Source organism: Trematosphaeria pertusa (genome assembly GCF_010094035.1).
Source record: "Trematosphaeria pertusa strain CBS 122368 unplaced genomic scaffold BU26scaffold_17, whole genome shotgun sequence".
NCBI classification, from domain to species: Eukaryota; Fungi; Ascomycota; class Dothideomycetes; order Pleosporales; family Trematosphaeriaceae; genus Trematosphaeria; species Trematosphaeria pertusa.
The window spans coordinates 400,264-415,114 of NW_022987228.1; the positions used below are offsets into that span (position 1 = coordinate 400,264).

Sequence of the window (14,851 nt, forward strand, 5' to 3'; positions counted from 1 at the left end):
TAATAGAGATGTAGAACATGTATGGTAGTTGGTTTCGCGCACAGGACAGGTTGGTGGAGTGATGGTCTGTGTGTTGCCGCTAGCCGCGAATATACTAGCGCCTCTCGCTTATGGCCATCCACAAAGCTCCCACCGAATTTCTCCTCGTGAACTTCTTCTCTCCAGGACACACCGCGACCACCGGGCACATTTCGACAACACCGCCAAAATGTCCCAGCCCTCGAAGATTGCAGCCAACAGCCCGTCCCGGGCCTCGCCTTCGGAGATCGAGACCTCGGTCAACAATGCCCTCGAGGACCTCCAGAACAACATCTCCGATATGAGGAGCTCCTTGCGCCCTCTCCAATTCGTCTCCGCTCGCGAGGTAAGATGAACACTACCTCGAACACAGACTCCTCCAACCGATGCGCTCTCGACCCGCGAAGCCGTCACATACACACAACTTCTGTTGAAACGAAGAGGCGTTGGGCACTGGGCAGCTTTGCTGACACCAGGATTCTTAGATCGAGGTTGGCCACGGCAGGAAGGCGATTGTCATCTTCGTTCCTGTTCCCCTGCTCCAGGGCTGGCACAAGATCCAGCAGCGGTTTGTACCTCCCTCAGATGGCTACGACCACAGGCTAATTCATCATGCAGTCTCACCCGTGAGCTCGAGAAGAAGTTCTCCGACCGTCACGTCATCTTCATTGCCTCCCGTCGCATCCTTCCGCGTCCCAAGCGCTCGAACCGCTCCCGCTCGACCCAGAAGCAGAAGCGACCGCGATCCCGAACCCTCACTGCTGTCCACGACGCCATCCTCACCGACCTCGTCTACCCGGTCGAGATCGTTGGCAAGCGTCTCCGAACCAAGGAGGATGGCAGCAAGCTCATGAAGGTCGTGCTTGACGAGAAGGAGCGTGGTGGGGTCGACTACAGGCTGGATACCTACTCGGAGGTCTACAAGCGCCTTACCGGCAAGGCCGTCAATTTCGAGTTCCCCCAGAGCGTTTCTACGGACTACTAGGTGGCTGGTTGGTCATACATGGGTCTGGAGTTAGGCTTCGGACGTGCATTATGCGTACTCGGCATTAAAAATAAGATGATATGAGCCTGCATTAGGGCGTCGGATACCATTTTTCAATTGATTTCTGGATGTGAATTACGTGGACTTTTGTACCCTTTTGTGAGACCTTGGTTCTAGCTGTCTTCTCATCCTTTTACTGCCTGTCTAGCTCTGGGTAATGCCGGAAAATACCCATGCTGTACGGCTTGCGCCTATCGCTCGCTAGGTATTCCTCTAAGCGGCCATGCTTCTGCACGCTAGGGTAGAAGGTTCCAAACAGCAACGGATAGTCCTTCTCCCTTGCCTCCAATTCCTTCGGAAAGGCGAATTTGAGTCCATTGAGCACATGCCAGACGGTTGTATCGGCATAGCTCAGCTTATCGCCGACGAGGTACTTTCCCTGCCCCTTCTCCTCATTCCCCTTCAGCACGCGCTCAAAGTAGCCGAAGAACTTGGGAATGCGCGCCTCGCGGAAGTCCTTCGCCTTCTTCAGCGCCTCCTCCTTCTGATCCTCGTAGTACAGCTGCGACGCAATCGGATGATGCGTGTCGTGCGCCTCGTTGTTCAGATCCAGCGCCGTGAGCGTGTGGCTCAGCACCCAGTGCTTCTCTGCCTCGTCGTCGCCCGCTAGTCCCAGCTGGTCGCCCAAGTATGCTAGGATGCAGGGCGTCTGGTAGAGGACCAGGTGCTTGCCGTCCTTGCCTTCGCGCGAGACGCGCAGCGCGGGCGGGGCGAACGCGGGCGGGTTGCCGTCGCTGTCGCCGGTGGATTTTGCGTCGATGACGGAGAGGACGGCGTTGATGCCGGCTTTGGATTCGTTGGCCGTGTCGGTGTAGGGCGTCTCGGTGGCTTCGAAGGCGAGGCGGATGAACTCGCCGCGGCCGGGGATGCCGGGCCTGGAGGGGGAGGCGGGTTAGTAGAGCTTCTGGTGGGAGAGGGGTCGAAGGATGGTGTGAGGGGTTTTGCATACCAGTAGAGAAGCTCGTACGGGGGCTGGGTGCGGGCTTTCTTGGTCGAAGACATGCTGGCTTGGGTATGGAGAGGTGGGATGATTATTTTCTGGAGGAGGGTAAGTCAGTAGCTGTGAGAGGAGAGAGCGATTGCTGCGAGGACGCTGGACGTTGGAGGCGGGTGAGATGTGCGGAATTGCGGTCTGACTTTCTGCAATTGAGGGGATAACCTGATCCTAGAAGATCGAATGACTACTGACCTTGAAGTCTTCGGCTCGGAAAGCTTGACCGGGGGAGGAGCTATGTGATGCAACTATGAGCTTTGGCACACGAAGGGGTCGGATGCGGATGCAGACGCGAAGCATTCAATTGCCCATAGAAACTGGGGGGATCAATCGTAGGGAGGGAGCGTGAGCGCCGTAAGCCTCCGCTCTTTAATTCCGCTGCGCCCTGTCCCCCCGGCCCTTCCTGGCGTCATATTGTGGGGTGGAGAGCTTCGAGGGGCAGGGCCGGCGGAGCTGACGATCGCTTAACGCCGGCGGGGACCTGCTCAAGTGTCGACGATTTGAAAAAAAAGGCCGGGAGGTCCTCGGAAGAACAGTAAAACATAGAATTAGGATCCTGGTATCTTAGAGAGCTTTCCAGATGCGGGTGCGCGGTAGAAGTAATGCTACGATAGGCCGGGCTAAGTTTAGGTATGGCGCGGGAGCGATACGCTTCGCGTGTGTCGCAGCGATTCGAGCTCTGTCGCGAATAGTAGATGTCGACACGGCGATCTTTCGCTGTGTCGCCTTGTGGCTGGATGAATCTATTGCAGCTGTTTTGCATGTCCTGCAGGCTGTTTCCAATGTCGTGCTAAGAATACACAGATTCCGGTCACGCCCTCGTCTGTGCGACGCGTCTTAGTTAGGTTCAGAGTTAGCGGGAGCAAGAATTACTTATTCTACCTAGCTAATTAACTTTAGCCCTAAAAGCGTCACGTGCATCTAATAGACAAGTATAGGAAATTTAATTCGCTAATAGATAGTAATTAATATAGCCGCCTAGTTTTCTTGCATTAGCTCTAGCTAGATAGAGTAAGAAACTGCGTAACTAGCAGATAGCGCAGCTACCTAAGAATACTACCTGCCTACTAAGGTAATAAATAGCTTTTTCTTAAATAATTACTAAGCTAAGTAGAAGGAAAATATAAATAGCTACCTGCACTCCTCTAATTTCTTCTTTTCTTCCCTCCACCTGGGCCCGGCGCGACGCATCTCGCCACGGCAATCCCCGCTAAGCCAGACTCGCACTAGCGCACCCGCTCTTGGCAGACGAGAGCTGAGCTTGCTGTCGCCTGAACGATAATTGTCTCCATCCGTCGTGCCTCTTCAAGCAACGACTCATCCTTTGCAAGTCACTGAACCTGCGTGACGAGCATGGTTGGCATCACAATGGCCACTGACTTCAATATGCACGACTTCATCACCGCGATGAAAGGCTTCCAGGCTTCTGATGAAGCTCGCCAGCGGCTCTTCGCAGTACGCCAACCCATCACGCGTTAGCCATTTCGCCCTGCTGACCTTCGTTCAGGACATGCTCGACAGATATACGGCTTTGCTTGAAGAACACGCGAACCTAAAGAATGATTATGCCAGTGAGAGAGATATCCGCCGAAATTACCAGAGGTCGGTCGACCAGATGCAGAGGCAGGTTGCCGAAACCCATCGCGAGTTGGTGCGCTGTCCCCCAGCCTTGAGCCTTGTCTGCGCCACCACAGCTAACGAGTACGGCAGGAACACAACTCGTTCGTCTTAGCACTTATCGATGGTGATGGCGTTATTGTAGGTTGTCTGTAGTCTGTCCTTTGAACTATTGCTCTTAACACCTAGCCAGTTTCAAGACTCACTCCTCCAAGCCGCAGCGGGCGACGGCGGATCCGAGGCCGCCTCCCGGCTGCAATATGCCGTGCGCGAGCACATCGCCTCGCTGTACCGCAACTCTGGCAACTGGCCTATTATGGTGCAAATCTATCTCAGCCTTGATAAGCTCGCGCAGAAGCTCGCCTCGGTCGGCCTTCTGCAACACCCTGCCGAACTTCGAGCCTTTGCCCAACGTTTCAGTGTCAACCAACCGCTTTTTAGTATTATTGATGTAGGCCACGGAAAGGAACGCGCTGACCACAAGATTAAAGGTATTGCGTTCGTCGTCGTCTTCTGCTCTCCTTTTGCTAATCTTGCTCGTGTCAGAAATGCTTCGCACCTTCAGCGATAACCCCACGTGCAAGCACACCGTCTTCGGAGGATGCCATGATGCCGGCTATCTCCTGAACCTTGATCAGTATAAGCATAATGCGGATAAGGCTGCTCGCATCACTCTCCTAGAATCGACTCCTGCATTCAGAGGCTTCGCCGACCTGCCCAACTTCAAGCGAGCCCGATTTGATAATGTATTCCGGAACGAACCTCTTCCAGAGACGCTGTATGGCTACACGGCATACTCGCAGCCTCTGATGCAGCCTCCGGTCTCGGCGCCGGCTCAAGCTCCATTTCAGGCTCCATTTCAAGCTCCATTTCAAGCTCCATTTCAAGCTCCAGTCCAAGCTCCAGTCCAAACTCCCGTTCAGGCTCCGTTGATGAGGACCCTGACCAACGGTTCTCCAGGTCCAGCCGTAGCTCTTGCCAATGCCAATGCTACGCCTGCCGCCTCGTCGCCCAGCACCACTGTCTCTTCGCTCGCCGCCACGAATGGTGACGCGTCTGATTCCTGGGCTACGGTCGGCAAGACTGGTGTTCCGGCCAACGAGAACATATCTATCGCTCCTAAAGCCAACCCAAAGAAGAAATACATCTACTACAACGAAAAAGGCGAGCGTCTCGATGAGCCGCTCCCGCCTCGCGACCGCGCTGCTGCTGAAGCAATCGACAAGCGCATGCAGAAGCTCGGTCGCAACCTCTGCAATCACTGGCATCTGAATAAGGGCAAGTGCAGCCAGGGCTCGGCGTGCTATTTCCAGCATGAGCCGAAGCTCACGCCGCCCGAAATGAATGCACTGCGGTACAAGACGCGTTCGCTTGCTTGCAAGGATCGCTACTGCGAAAACTTTGACTGCTGTAAGTCGGGGAACCCTCCCACCAAGAGGTATAGTAGGACTAATAGTAATACTAGATCTGGGCCACCAATGCTCGTTCGAGCGCGATCAGGGCTACTGCCCATTCCCCGAAAAGTGCAACCTCAAGCATACCCACGGCATGGATAAGATCAAGCATGAGCGATGGGATGCCGAGGGTAACCAGGAAATCTTGAAGTAAATGTCACTTACTTCGAGCCCTTTCTCAACTGCCTGCCGGTTGTGAATGCTTATGGCGTCTTCAGTATATCTATCTGCATTACCTAAATTGTGAGGAGAAAGGCTGGTGCGTGCTTTTAAGGGTAAGCGTGTATGGAGTGCAACAACTTGTGTGAGTTCTGCATCTTATCGTTGGGAACGTGTCTGGACGAGGCCTCTCGGTATGTCGAGCGGTGCGTAGGTGCTTTGTTGGCAGAATATAAATTGGGTATTTGATCTTTCCGCTCTGCGCTTCGTAATGTCTTTCGGATGAAGTATTCTCACTTAGGCATTGACAAAGGAAGAACAATATTTGCGTGGATGCATGTCTTCAACCGCCCCCGTTTCCGGCGACGGTAGCATAGCACCCCAGTTCTTGATTTTTCACGTTACTCTACATATTAAATATTACTCTAGATGCACGTCTTCAATCGCCTGCTCCTGCTAGCGATAGCGTTGCATCTTTCCCGTGCAAAGGGATGCATGTCTTCGACCGTCCGCGCGGTAGCATTGCATCCAATCCGTACGTATTCCAGTCCCAAGTTTTGTAGATGCATGTCTTCAATCGCCCAGGCGATAGCATGGCATCTGAATACCCAAACAGCCTTCCCGTTTTCTCCCTCCGAATGCATGTCTTTAATCGTCCGAGCGATAGCATTGCACCCTTTTTTTCTCCGTTGCTCAATTCGCCATCTATCCCAAATGCACGTCTTCAATCAGATCCCGAACCAACCGACGGATCTGATAGCGTCGCATCCGTCTTCCTCCCTCCTCTTATTTCCTCACGCTGCACGTCTAGTAGACGTACGGCACGATACGATACGGTACCAGCTCGCAGTACTTCTCCCAATCCTTCCCGTACTTCCTCCTGCACTTCTCCTCGTCCCTGCGCTCGCGGTGGATAAGCAAGATGGCGAAGTACAGCATGAAGAAGTAGGTGAAGATCATGCCCCAGCCCTTGGCCTCGCCTGGGATGACGTATTTCTGGTAGCTGTTCTGGAAGAAGACAGCGTCCGTGGCGGAGGCGTCGACGGGATGCGTCACAGCGTTGCGGATCACGTAGCCGGACAGCGCGGTGGGGAGCACGTACGACCAGCTCATGAACCAATCGCCCAGGTAGTTGATGTGGCGCGCGGTGCCCCACCAGCCGGAGACGAGCAGCTTGGAGCCCGCGGCGGTTTCGATGTATTTGAGGTGCTTGACGCGCGGGTCGTTGGGGTCGGTGCGGAAGCGGTTCTTTTCGTTATTGACGGAGCGGAAGATGTAGTATCCGATGGCTTGGACGGCGAAGACGCCTACGATGCCCTTGAGGCCGAGCTCGACGGGGTAGGTGGCGAGGTAGCGCGCTTGGATGCTATATGTGAAGGGGACCCAGACGAGGTCGCCAAAGGCAAGCATGAAACCGAAGCCGTCGGAGATGATGTCGATGGTGGTGAGGATGGCGGGCTCCATGTACAGTGCGTCGAAGATGTAGACGGTTTGTGCGACGGTGATGAGGAGGATGGAGTCAGTGACTTTGCCGAAGTTGCGGTATTGCTGCATGATGAAGGCGAGGTCAAGGATTGACCAGCCGAGCATCCCAGGGCGCAGCTCGCACCACGCCTTGATATCGACTTCGCCAAAGATAGGGATGTTGACACGCGGATTGAGCTCCCGACCGATAAACCAATCGTAGAGCAAGTTGCCGCTGCGGCCTCCTGCGGCGAGCTCGCGCATATTTGGGTCCTTGGGGTGCTTGACGGTGAAGGACAGGACGTAGACGTAGGTGGCCAAGGCGTAGGAGATAGTGATGTTGGCTGTGAGGATTCCTACGAAGTTCTCCGATATGAAGGTCCAGGCGCAGAAGTTGGCACCCTCTACTATAGTTCCAGCAGCGAGGATGACCATGATGAAGATTGCTGAGCCGAACGCTGGATCATGTTAGCACTAGATATCTGATGGACTAAGCACGTGATTGAGCTTACCATTGAATCGATACTTGAGCTTTCCCCCAGTCGTGAGCTCCGTCCCCTCGGGCTCCACAGACGGAAGGAAAGCATACAAGGCCAGACTGAGGAAGTAATAGGCCAAGGTACCGAGAGCTGCATTGGTGTTGATAAGGCCAGAGAAGCCAGTCCATCCAACTTCCTTCTTCAACTGCTCCAAGTCCAACGTGGACGGATGGAGCAGCGAAGGTGCAGGACACCCAGAGATGTCATTGCACAGAAACGCAAAAGCATAGCAGACCAACGGAAGGCCAAAGGAGATGACAAAGGCACCAGGTCTGACATCAGATTAGTATCCCACGTCCACATGCAGATAGACGGTGCAACTTACGGCCCGAAAAACTCATAACCATGCGGCTCATCCTTCGCCGGCTTAGACTGCTCGGCCTTGCGTTTTGGCGCCATCTTCCCCGATATCAGAAAGCTGAAAAGCTATTATTTTGACCACGCAGGGAAAAGGGGCGGCGGCGTTTTTGTCGCGTGAGAAGATTTCCTTTTCTCTGGCGTCGGCCGTGTTATCGAGAAACAGCCAGCCCTGCGCGCGCCACGTAGAAGCTAGTACGACGGATCTGTCCTCTTTATAGTTGAGGGTCGAGTCACGAACGTCGTCCGATTGCAAAGGCCGCCGGATTGTGCGTTTCCGAGTGAATGATGCGTACATGGGTCCAAGCGCGCGCTAGCCAGGTTCCTGCATGCCAAGGCCGCGGTCGGTTCCGCGCAGTCGACGCCAACGCCAGCGCCGCGCAAACTGTCCTGAGGCCTGCTGCTGCGGCTCATCGAGGGTCCAGCTTCACAACCGCACCGCTTTCCTTCTCTTCTCTTTCTCGCCGCTCGTTCCTGCTTTCTTTGGCTTCCATCATGCGGGCGACATTTCTCTCAGCGCTCCTGTATTCCCTCTCGACCGCACACTATTCCGCCGCCGCGTCGGACAAACTGCTGAAACCATGCACCGCCATCTCGCCGACGACTGAGCGCTTCTTCGACCTGAACCCGCTGCACCGGACGCCGCCGGAGGAAGGGAAGAAGAAGAAAGAAGGGGAGGAAGGCAGCTGGCACGCAAGAGGACATGATTATGGTGCCAATTTTACAATCAACTTCTGCGGCCCGGTGGTGGAGGAGCTACAGAATGTAGCAGATCTGGACAAAAGCTATTGGAAGAATGTGAGCGCATTCTATGAGAAGGGAGATAAGCAGTACGCCATTGGGTAAGTTTACTCCGTAGCTCCCGGAGGGCTTCCAGAAGAGGTCCATCCACCTTGCTGCTCTTCACCTGCGTTTCAAACTGGAGCCCTGATTGCTGACCCTTGGAATCTCAACAGCCTCGAAAGCTACGAGCCCGTCTTCCGCGGCCGCAAACTCGTCCTCAACTACACCGGCGGCTCCCTGTGTCCCTCTTCCAAATCCCGCCGTGCTCTCCACACGCCGGTCGACCTCTCCCTCACGCCCCGCGCGATAATCGGTGATGACGACGACGACGAAGACGAGGATGACAGACCCCGAAAGAAGCCGTCAGACAGTGAGCGCCGCAAAACTACCATCATCTCGCTGCTCTGCGAATCCGATCCACTAGCGAAGACTTCATTTTCCTTCGTCGCCGCTGTAGACGACTGTGTATACTTCTTCGAGGGGCGCTCGCCGTATGCTTGCGGTGGTGTGCAGGCCGAGACACAGGCCCTGAGCCCCGGAGGAGTGTTTGGCGTCATCGTACTGATTGCGGTGCTGGTGTATCTTGTCGGTGGTTGTGTATACCAGCGGACGGTCATGCATCAGCGCGGATGGAGACAGCTGCCCAACTACCAGATGTGGGCCGGCATCGCGCGCTTCGTTGCTGTAAGCTGCCCCTTTCCACCCCACTGCTACCTTCGAAAGAAAGCAGCTAACACTCCACCACAGGACATGTTCATAATCCTCACTTCCTCCTGCGCACGCTTCCTCCCCTCGCGCCGAGGCTACAGCCGCGTCTCGCTCGGCCACGACAGCGGTCGCCGCGGCCGACGAAATGAGGACGAAAACAGGCTGATAGATAACCTAGACGAGGAATGGGACGACTGATCTATTCAACACTGTTTTTGTTCTGTTTGGCATCTGCATTTAGATCTGGGTATCGGAGTTCGACCGGGTTCGGGATACGGTATGCGGGAACGGGAAAGGGATTATAGGCTTTTGTACGGATATTTTGGCCTGCGCGTTCGTAGCGTCGCAAGCGCCAGGCTAACATGTATAGCGTCTCCTACGCTGCTAAAACTCTTTTGCATATCAAAATATCCGTTTGATGACGTCGTGCTGCCTCGAATGATGACATCCACACTGCTGGGAAGGCGAAGAAATGTTTTCGTAACGGCTTATTAGATTCTATCAGGATTTCACATCATTAAATCCAGCCAGCCAGCCGGCGGCACCAAACCCGGATCAAAATAGTGTATTTTTATTAAACCGACTACTGCTAAGGATGCTATAGAAGTAGAAGGCCATGAAATCCCCCTGAGCCGGTGTCAATATCTGCCTAGGATAGTTATGCCCACCCCCACGTGAACGTTTGATGGTGAATCGGCGCTCTTGAGAAGGAGGTAGTTGTCCAGCCACCACGGATATGTTCTCAAATAAGCATCAAACGGCCAGGGACCTCCCCGATATAAGCACGAGCATGGAAGCCCAATGTCTGACTTCACTTCAACGCGGCCGAATGACTTCGGCCGCTTTCCATGAAGCGCGAATGAAAAGTTCCAATAGCGCCATGACTCCGATAGCCCCAACAACCTCGAAAAATGTGGGTATCGATGAAGGGTAAGGATGGTCGATACGGAGAGGTGTGTGCTGCTTACAACTCCTCGTCCATTTCGTCATCGGTGCCCGGAGTAGGGAGCCGGTCGTCGCCGGCGTCTTCGTCTCCCAGCTTATCATCCGTGGATTTGGAGGGCGAAGGCTCGGTGATGACGGTGTCGTCGTTCGCTTCGTACATCGTGTCGTCCTCCTGAACGGATTCCTTTGTCGAGTCAAAGACGCTGTCGGCATCGTCATCGAACTTCAAAGGCTTCGCGGCGGTATCTGTAGGAGCGCCCTCGTCACCTTCCTCGTTGTCTTGCACTTCTTCAAGCTCTCCGTTCGCAATCATTTCAAACTGCGCATCGATACCCAGCAGCTTCACCTTGATCTCGGCCCTAAGCTCCCGCTCTTCCCTGGACATAGCGTCCACACTAACCTGGACGCCGCCCAGCACGCGCATGTAGTCAGCGCGCATCATGACAAATATCTCCTCAGACTTGTTCGCCATCTTCTCTTCCAGATTTCTGCACATCTGCTTGAGATGCTTCTCTACGGTCCCGGTCGCTTCTCCAAACATGGTGTGGCGCTCGCGCTCGACATGACTGTGCATATGGTTCTTCATGCGCATGAAGCTGCCTGTTCCACGCTCGTCTGTGCAGATGTCGTAAACGTTCGCCATGGCGTTCGCAATCGTTGGAGTGAAGTCGCGGTTGGCCTCTCGCTGAAGCTCGGTCATTGCCTGGAGTAGTTCGACGTTAAGGTCCTGGAACATCTGCTCATAGGTGTAAATTGACTGTTTGAGCATTGCCAGGTTGGCAAGTCCGACGCCGTTTTGCCGTGCACGCTCTTCGATGGTTTCGTGGAAGCTGTGCAACACCTTGCCAGAGTCCTTGGTGTAAGCCTCGAAAGCTTTTGGTAGGCGGGTCTGGAAAGCGCGCTCCCAGCCAGTCGCTAGCTTCTTGAGGATTGGGTCGATCAGCTCAGCGTTGAAGTCGCGGTATCCAGCAGTCGCGGATTGGTAGGCACCGTTCCGTCGGACGATAGCTTTGTACGTCGAGTAGTGTATTCCGCCCGCATCTCTATGAGAACCCCATCTCTGGGCCGTTTCTGGAGCGACACTGATGGCCTCCTGAACAAGATCATCGTATTTGTCGAAAATTTGGCTATGCAGCTCTTGCTTCATTATCCGAAGGCACACCTCGACCGCCTGCTGAAGGCCTTTGTCCAGCTCGTCCAGACGCCTTGTAAGGTACTTGACCTGTTTCTGCTTATCCTCATCTGTCATCTTGAGACCTGTGCCGTCGTTCGACGCCCACAGGGAGAAAGTTGTTAGCTGTTGGCAGAGGCTTAGCAGAAATGTTCGACAGGCCTGGATCCTCCCGGCCTCAGTGAGCTGCTTGCAATGTGCTTGTAGCTGAGGTATCTACGAAAAGGTTAGAGCATTCATACACCCGTGCATATTCTCGAACCCGCTCACCTGCGTCTCCTCAGGAGTCTTGAAGCCGGGGACGTTTCCATCCTTCTTGAGACGGCCATTCATCTTCTGGTACGCTCTGCTGCTCACGCAGAACACTGGCAGAGAACGAGCAACCTCGTCATAATCGCGGATATCCTCGTCCGGGTTGAAATTTTCCTCGTCGTCCTCGGCCGCGTTCTCCATATCTAGCTCCTTAATACCGGCCGCAAAATCTTGTTGAATAGCTCCCTTTGAGTATTCATTTCGCCCAGCAATGCAGATGGCGCTCATTTCGGCCTGGACCTCGGCAATCTTCTCTTCGAGTTCTCGTTTCTTCGGTTTGATGGCCCTGATCTCGTCGCGGATCTTCTGTGTCTCTTGACGGGCATTTTTCTTTGTGCTTTTCAGCTCCTCAAGCTTGCATTTGATGTCTTCTTTGGTGAGCGGCTTCCGTGGAGCCTGGATACCCTCCAATTCTGAATCACTCTCTGAATCACCGGACTTCTCTCTGTCCGAACCAATATACTCAATATCAGAGTTGTCGTCCTCGACCTGACGGCGCTTGCGGGATTTCTTCCCCGATCTGCCTTTCTTCCGCTTATTCTTTGCCTTCTGTACGGGGGCGAACGCTGTTTTTCCGTCTTCTACCTGATCTTTGAGATCCTCCCAAGTCTCAATATCATCGTCCGCCTCGTTCAGGGCGATTCTGTACACCTCCATGGATTCTTTCAGGTCGCTGATCTTCTCCTCGGCGTTTTCGATCTCTTCCGCATAAGTGCGCTGTTGGTCATCGAGCGTAGAAATCCGATCATCCAGTTCCAGACTTTCCGCAGCCTCCGTGATCGAGATATCGTCTGTCTTGGAGCAGATGAAGGTAACACTTGAGTAGTTCCCGTCGTACTTCAGCTGACGCTTAAACGAGTCCCCGAGTAGAGTCTTCGCGGCCTTATCGTCTACAGCACGATTGATTGGAGCCACGATCCAAAGGCCCGTACATTGCTTCATGTAGCGATCAGCAACGGCAGCTCGAGCCGCATTCGAGTCATGTACACCGGGCAAATCGACAATGACTGCACCTGTCGACAGAGCCACGGATTTGGTGTATATCTTGACAACCTTGATTAATGGCCAGTACTCCATCTGAGAAGGCCCTTTCTTCTTCTTATCCTCCTTGTCTTTCTTCCCGGTGACCTTCTCTTTGCTATCGACGTACTTCTGAAGCTCGGTGTAGAATCTGTCCGGATACGCCTGGTTGATTCGCTTGGTGGTTCCAAGGACACTCACGACAGACGTTACGTCTATAAGCTTCTGTACCGTGCAGTCTCCTAGCATGTCCTTGTGGATCTTGGGATACACAGCGTGAAACTTGGCCCAGGCTATGCCGGCATCAGAATTCGGATCGGAAATTTCTCGTGACACGGTCCCATGATCAGTAAGGAACTCTTTCAGAAGAATACCAAGTTCCTTTTCCCAGTCGGCACGGCTAATGAATTCAATCTCCGCACGATATTTGGAACTCTGGTTGGTGCTGGCATTCCAGGATATCTCCGTGACTACGGCAGTGCAAGCGCGCATACAGTTCGTAGGAACAAGACGTTCCTCGTCGAGCATCGCATTGATAACGCTGCTCTTCCCTGCGCCGGTATTGCCGACCACGCCAACAACCGTGCGGGTCCGCTCGGCTTGAGTACTGAGCTTGTCAATCGCCTCCATCCAAGCGCTTGCATCCGGGCTGCTTGCAGCGTATCTGGAGAACGAGCGCCTCAAGTCCTCGAGAATCTTCCTAGACTTGGCGGCTCCGGCTTCGAGTATCTCGACCTTCTGCTGATTGATTATTTCTCGTATGTATCGATCGATTGGCGTGGCCTCAGCCTCATTGTCTGCATCTTGAGAGGTATCACGCTTGAAGACGTTTTCGAGGTTGAATGGTTCAACTGTATCCTGCGTGGGGTCCTGGGATAGCGGAGGCGAGCGTCTCTCGGTCTTGACCGTTGTGTTGCGAGCTACGCGACCGGTCACGGGCAGTGAATGGGCGTCAAAAGACGGAGCGCGATGAGGTTCAACGCTGCCATGCGGACGATCCGATCGAGTAGTTCTGGATACATGGCTGGAGGCCCGCGACAAAGGCCCGACTTCGGACAGCGGTGGATCACTTAAAGGGGATGTGCTATCCCGATGCGTTACTAGTGAGTGCATCTTATCAAAGGCTCCGTTGTGAGGAAGCGTCGGCGCAACTGAACTTCCATTCGGTTGGGATGGCGTTCGAAACGACGGCTCTGCCAAAGGGCGTTTGCTGGGGCATTCTCTATCGCGGAGCACATCCCAGGCCGGGGCGGGAGCATTTTCCGTCTTGGTGGAGACAGGCGTCAACGGAGGAGCTCCAGTCTTAGCACTGTCTACGTGCCGAAGTGGTTCGCTTCTGACGGATAAGGCTGGCAAGGAATGGCGCGGTTCAGTCGATGCCGGTCGCATGGCGTTGCTCACGGATGCAGAAGCCCGTAGGGGAGTAGGGGCTTTTTCAGGTCCGGGAGGCTTCCTCTCCACGGCCCGTAACACGACAATATCGTCTCCGTACTGATTGAGAGACTTGGTGGTCTCATCATCGGCAGGAACAACGTCTTTGAACATCAGATCAACATCGGTGCCTGGGTATCGGACCATGTACACATCTCGGATCTTCCGGACGTTGATTTTCTGGATGGTGTTAGCCTCCTAGAGCGAGAAAAGCTGCGCATTCTAGCCGCCGGTGTCAAAGATCGACTGGGCGCCAAACTCAAGCAACAGGAATGAGGAGTTGCTCAACCTACCGCATGAGCCGTGATCCACAAAAAGTCAAACTCGTCCAGGTCTTCCTGCGGCGACTTCCCCAGCAGCAGGACACCGACCATGTATCGCTTCGGTGGCACGCCGCTAGCAGGAATGGCTGCCTTGGCCATCGAATGCAGTGCGTCCCACTCCATCTTGCAGCATGAGGAGAGGTCGCAGATATCTGGCGGAGGTGGAGAGCGATGCCGCTCAATGCGACACAAAATGGCTGCCTTATGCGGCTAAAATAGTAGCGATAGAGATGGATAAGGGAATACGTTGAGGGATTCCTCGGCGAGCTACGGACGGCTCAATCGAATGCTCGGTGAGCCAATGGACGGCGGATGCGGACGTGGGCGGGGGAGGGGGAGGAGAAGCAAACGAGTGGAGGCGCGATGATGGAGCGCGGTGCATGTGGGCCAGACGCGTCTTGTGCGACAACAGAAAACGCGCTAGCGATTTTGATCACGTGTGCCAAGACACTAGCTCCCTCACACCCAGATTTCCACATGTCACCGCCCGAAGCTCTGGCACTGCATATCC

The 14,851-nt window shown here is 54.4% G+C and overlaps 6 protein-coding genes across 6 annotated transcripts; 3 read left to right on the top strand and 3 right to left on the bottom strand.

Annotated features, from left to right (window-relative positions):
* Window positions 1-208: 208 nt before the first annotated feature.
* Window positions 209-1,421, top strand: BU26DRAFT_493241 (ribosomal protein S7e; the record flags this gene model as incomplete). The annotated part of the gene is made up of 3 exons (XM_033826143.1): window positions 209-364; window positions 504-586; window positions 637-1,421. The coding sequence occupies 3 exons, from the start codon at window positions 209-211 to the stop codon at window positions 1,001-1,003; spliced, it is 606 nt and encodes a 201-aa protein (XP_033678342.1). The 3' UTR covers window positions 1,004-1,421.
* BU26DRAFT_509865 (glutathione S-transferase) lies at window positions 1,197-2,065 on the bottom strand (the record flags this gene model as incomplete). The annotated part of the gene is made up of 2 exons (XM_033827176.1): window positions 1,197-1,938; window positions 2,013-2,065. 2 exons carry the CDS (start codon window positions 2,063-2,065, stop codon window positions 1,197-1,199), a joined length of 795 nt encoding a protein of 264 aa, XP_033678343.1.
* Window positions 2,066-3,235: 1,170 nt separating this feature from the next.
* BU26DRAFT_523670 (uncharacterized protein) lies at window positions 3,236-5,716 on the top strand. The gene is made up of 6 exons (XM_033830101.1): window positions 3,236-3,512; window positions 3,565-3,708; window positions 3,768-3,815; window positions 3,868-4,165; window positions 4,221-5,084; window positions 5,140-5,716. The coding sequence occupies exons 1-6, from the start codon at window positions 3,426-3,428 to the stop codon at window positions 5,280-5,282; spliced, it is 1,584 nt and encodes a 527-aa protein (XP_033678344.1). The 5' UTR covers window positions 3,236-3,425; the 3' UTR covers window positions 5,283-5,716.
* Window positions 5,647-7,923, bottom strand: BU26DRAFT_554861 (ERG4/ERG24 ergosterol biosynthesis protein). The gene is made up of 3 exons (XM_033832290.1): window positions 7,616-7,923; window positions 7,264-7,562; window positions 5,647-7,209 (listed from the first exon to the last, which is right to left on the bottom strand). Exons 1-3 carry the CDS (start codon window positions 7,687-7,689, stop codon window positions 6,095-6,097), a joined length of 1,488 nt encoding a protein of 495 aa, XP_033678345.1. The 5' UTR covers window positions 7,690-7,923; the 3' UTR covers window positions 5,647-6,094.
* A 147-nt stretch (window positions 7,924-8,070) lies between these two features.
* BU26DRAFT_523672 (mannose 6-phosphate receptor domain-containing protein) lies at window positions 8,071-9,562 on the top strand. The gene is made up of 3 exons (XM_033830102.1): window positions 8,071-8,489; window positions 8,604-9,114; window positions 9,178-9,562. The coding sequence occupies exons 1-3, from the start codon at window positions 8,143-8,145 to the stop codon at window positions 9,334-9,336; spliced, it is 1,017 nt and encodes a 338-aa protein (XP_033678346.1). The 5' UTR covers window positions 8,071-8,142; the 3' UTR covers window positions 9,337-9,562.
* A 143-nt stretch (window positions 9,563-9,705) lies between these two features.
* Window positions 9,706-14,693, bottom strand: BU26DRAFT_465949 (uncharacterized protein). The gene is made up of 3 exons (XM_033825209.1): window positions 14,311-14,693; window positions 11,525-14,197; window positions 9,706-11,470 (listed from the first exon to the last, which is right to left on the bottom strand). The coding sequence occupies exons 1-3, from the start codon at window positions 14,461-14,463 to the stop codon at window positions 10,103-10,105; spliced, it is 4,194 nt and encodes a 1,397-aa protein (XP_033678347.1). The 5' UTR covers window positions 14,464-14,693; the 3' UTR covers window positions 9,706-10,102.
* Window positions 14,694-14,851: the final 158 nt, after the last annotated feature.

Excerpts from the sequence above, each read along its gene's own strand:
- BU26DRAFT_523670 (XM_033830101.1), top strand. The coding sequence starts at position 3,426 with ATGGCCACTGACTTCAATATGCACGACTTCATCACCGCGATGAAAGGC. Across the intron at positions 3,709-3,767 it reads CCGAAACCCATCGCGAGTTG|GAACACAACTCGTTCGTCTT; the intron begins GTGCGCTGTCCC and ends CGAGTACGGCAG. Across the intron at positions 5,085-5,139 it reads CTGCGAAAACTTTGACTGCT|ATCTGGGCCACCAATGCTCG; the intron begins GTAAGTCGGGGA and ends TAGTAATACTAG.
- BU26DRAFT_554861 (XM_033832290.1), bottom strand. The coding sequence starts at position 7,689 with ATGGCGCCAAAACGCAAGGCCGAGCAGTCTAAGCCGGCGAAGGATGAG. Across the intron at positions 7,563-7,615 it reads GGTTATGAGTTTTTCGGGCC|ACCTGGTGCCTTTGTCATCT; the intron begins GTAAGTTGCACC and ends ATCTGATGTCAG. Across the intron at positions 7,210-7,263 it reads GCTCAAGTATCGATTCAATG|CGTTCGGCTCAGCAATCTTC; the intron begins GTAAGCTCAATC and ends AACATGATCCAG.
- BU26DRAFT_523672 (XM_033830102.1), top strand. The coding sequence starts at position 8,143 with ATGCGGGCGACATTTCTCTCAGCGCTCCTGTATTCCCTCTCGACCGCA. Across the intron at positions 8,490-8,603 it reads GATAAGCAGTACGCCATTGG|CCTCGAAAGCTACGAGCCCG; the intron begins GTAAGTTTACTC and ends GAATCTCAACAG. Across the intron at positions 9,115-9,177 it reads GCATCGCGCGCTTCGTTGCT|GACATGTTCATAATCCTCAC; the intron begins GTAAGCTGCCCC and ends ACTCCACCACAG.
- BU26DRAFT_465949 (XM_033825209.1), bottom strand. The coding sequence starts at position 14,463 with ATGGAGTGGGACGCACTGCATTCGATGGCCAAGGCAGCCATTCCTGCT. Across the intron at positions 14,198-14,310 it reads TGTGGATCACGGCTCATGCG|AAAATCAACGTCCGGAAGAT; the intron begins GTAGGTTGAGCA and ends AACACCATCCAG. Across the intron at positions 11,471-11,524 it reads AGACTCCTGAGGAGACGCAG|ATACCTCAGCTACAAGCACA; the intron begins GTGAGCGGGTTC and ends ACCTTTTCGTAG.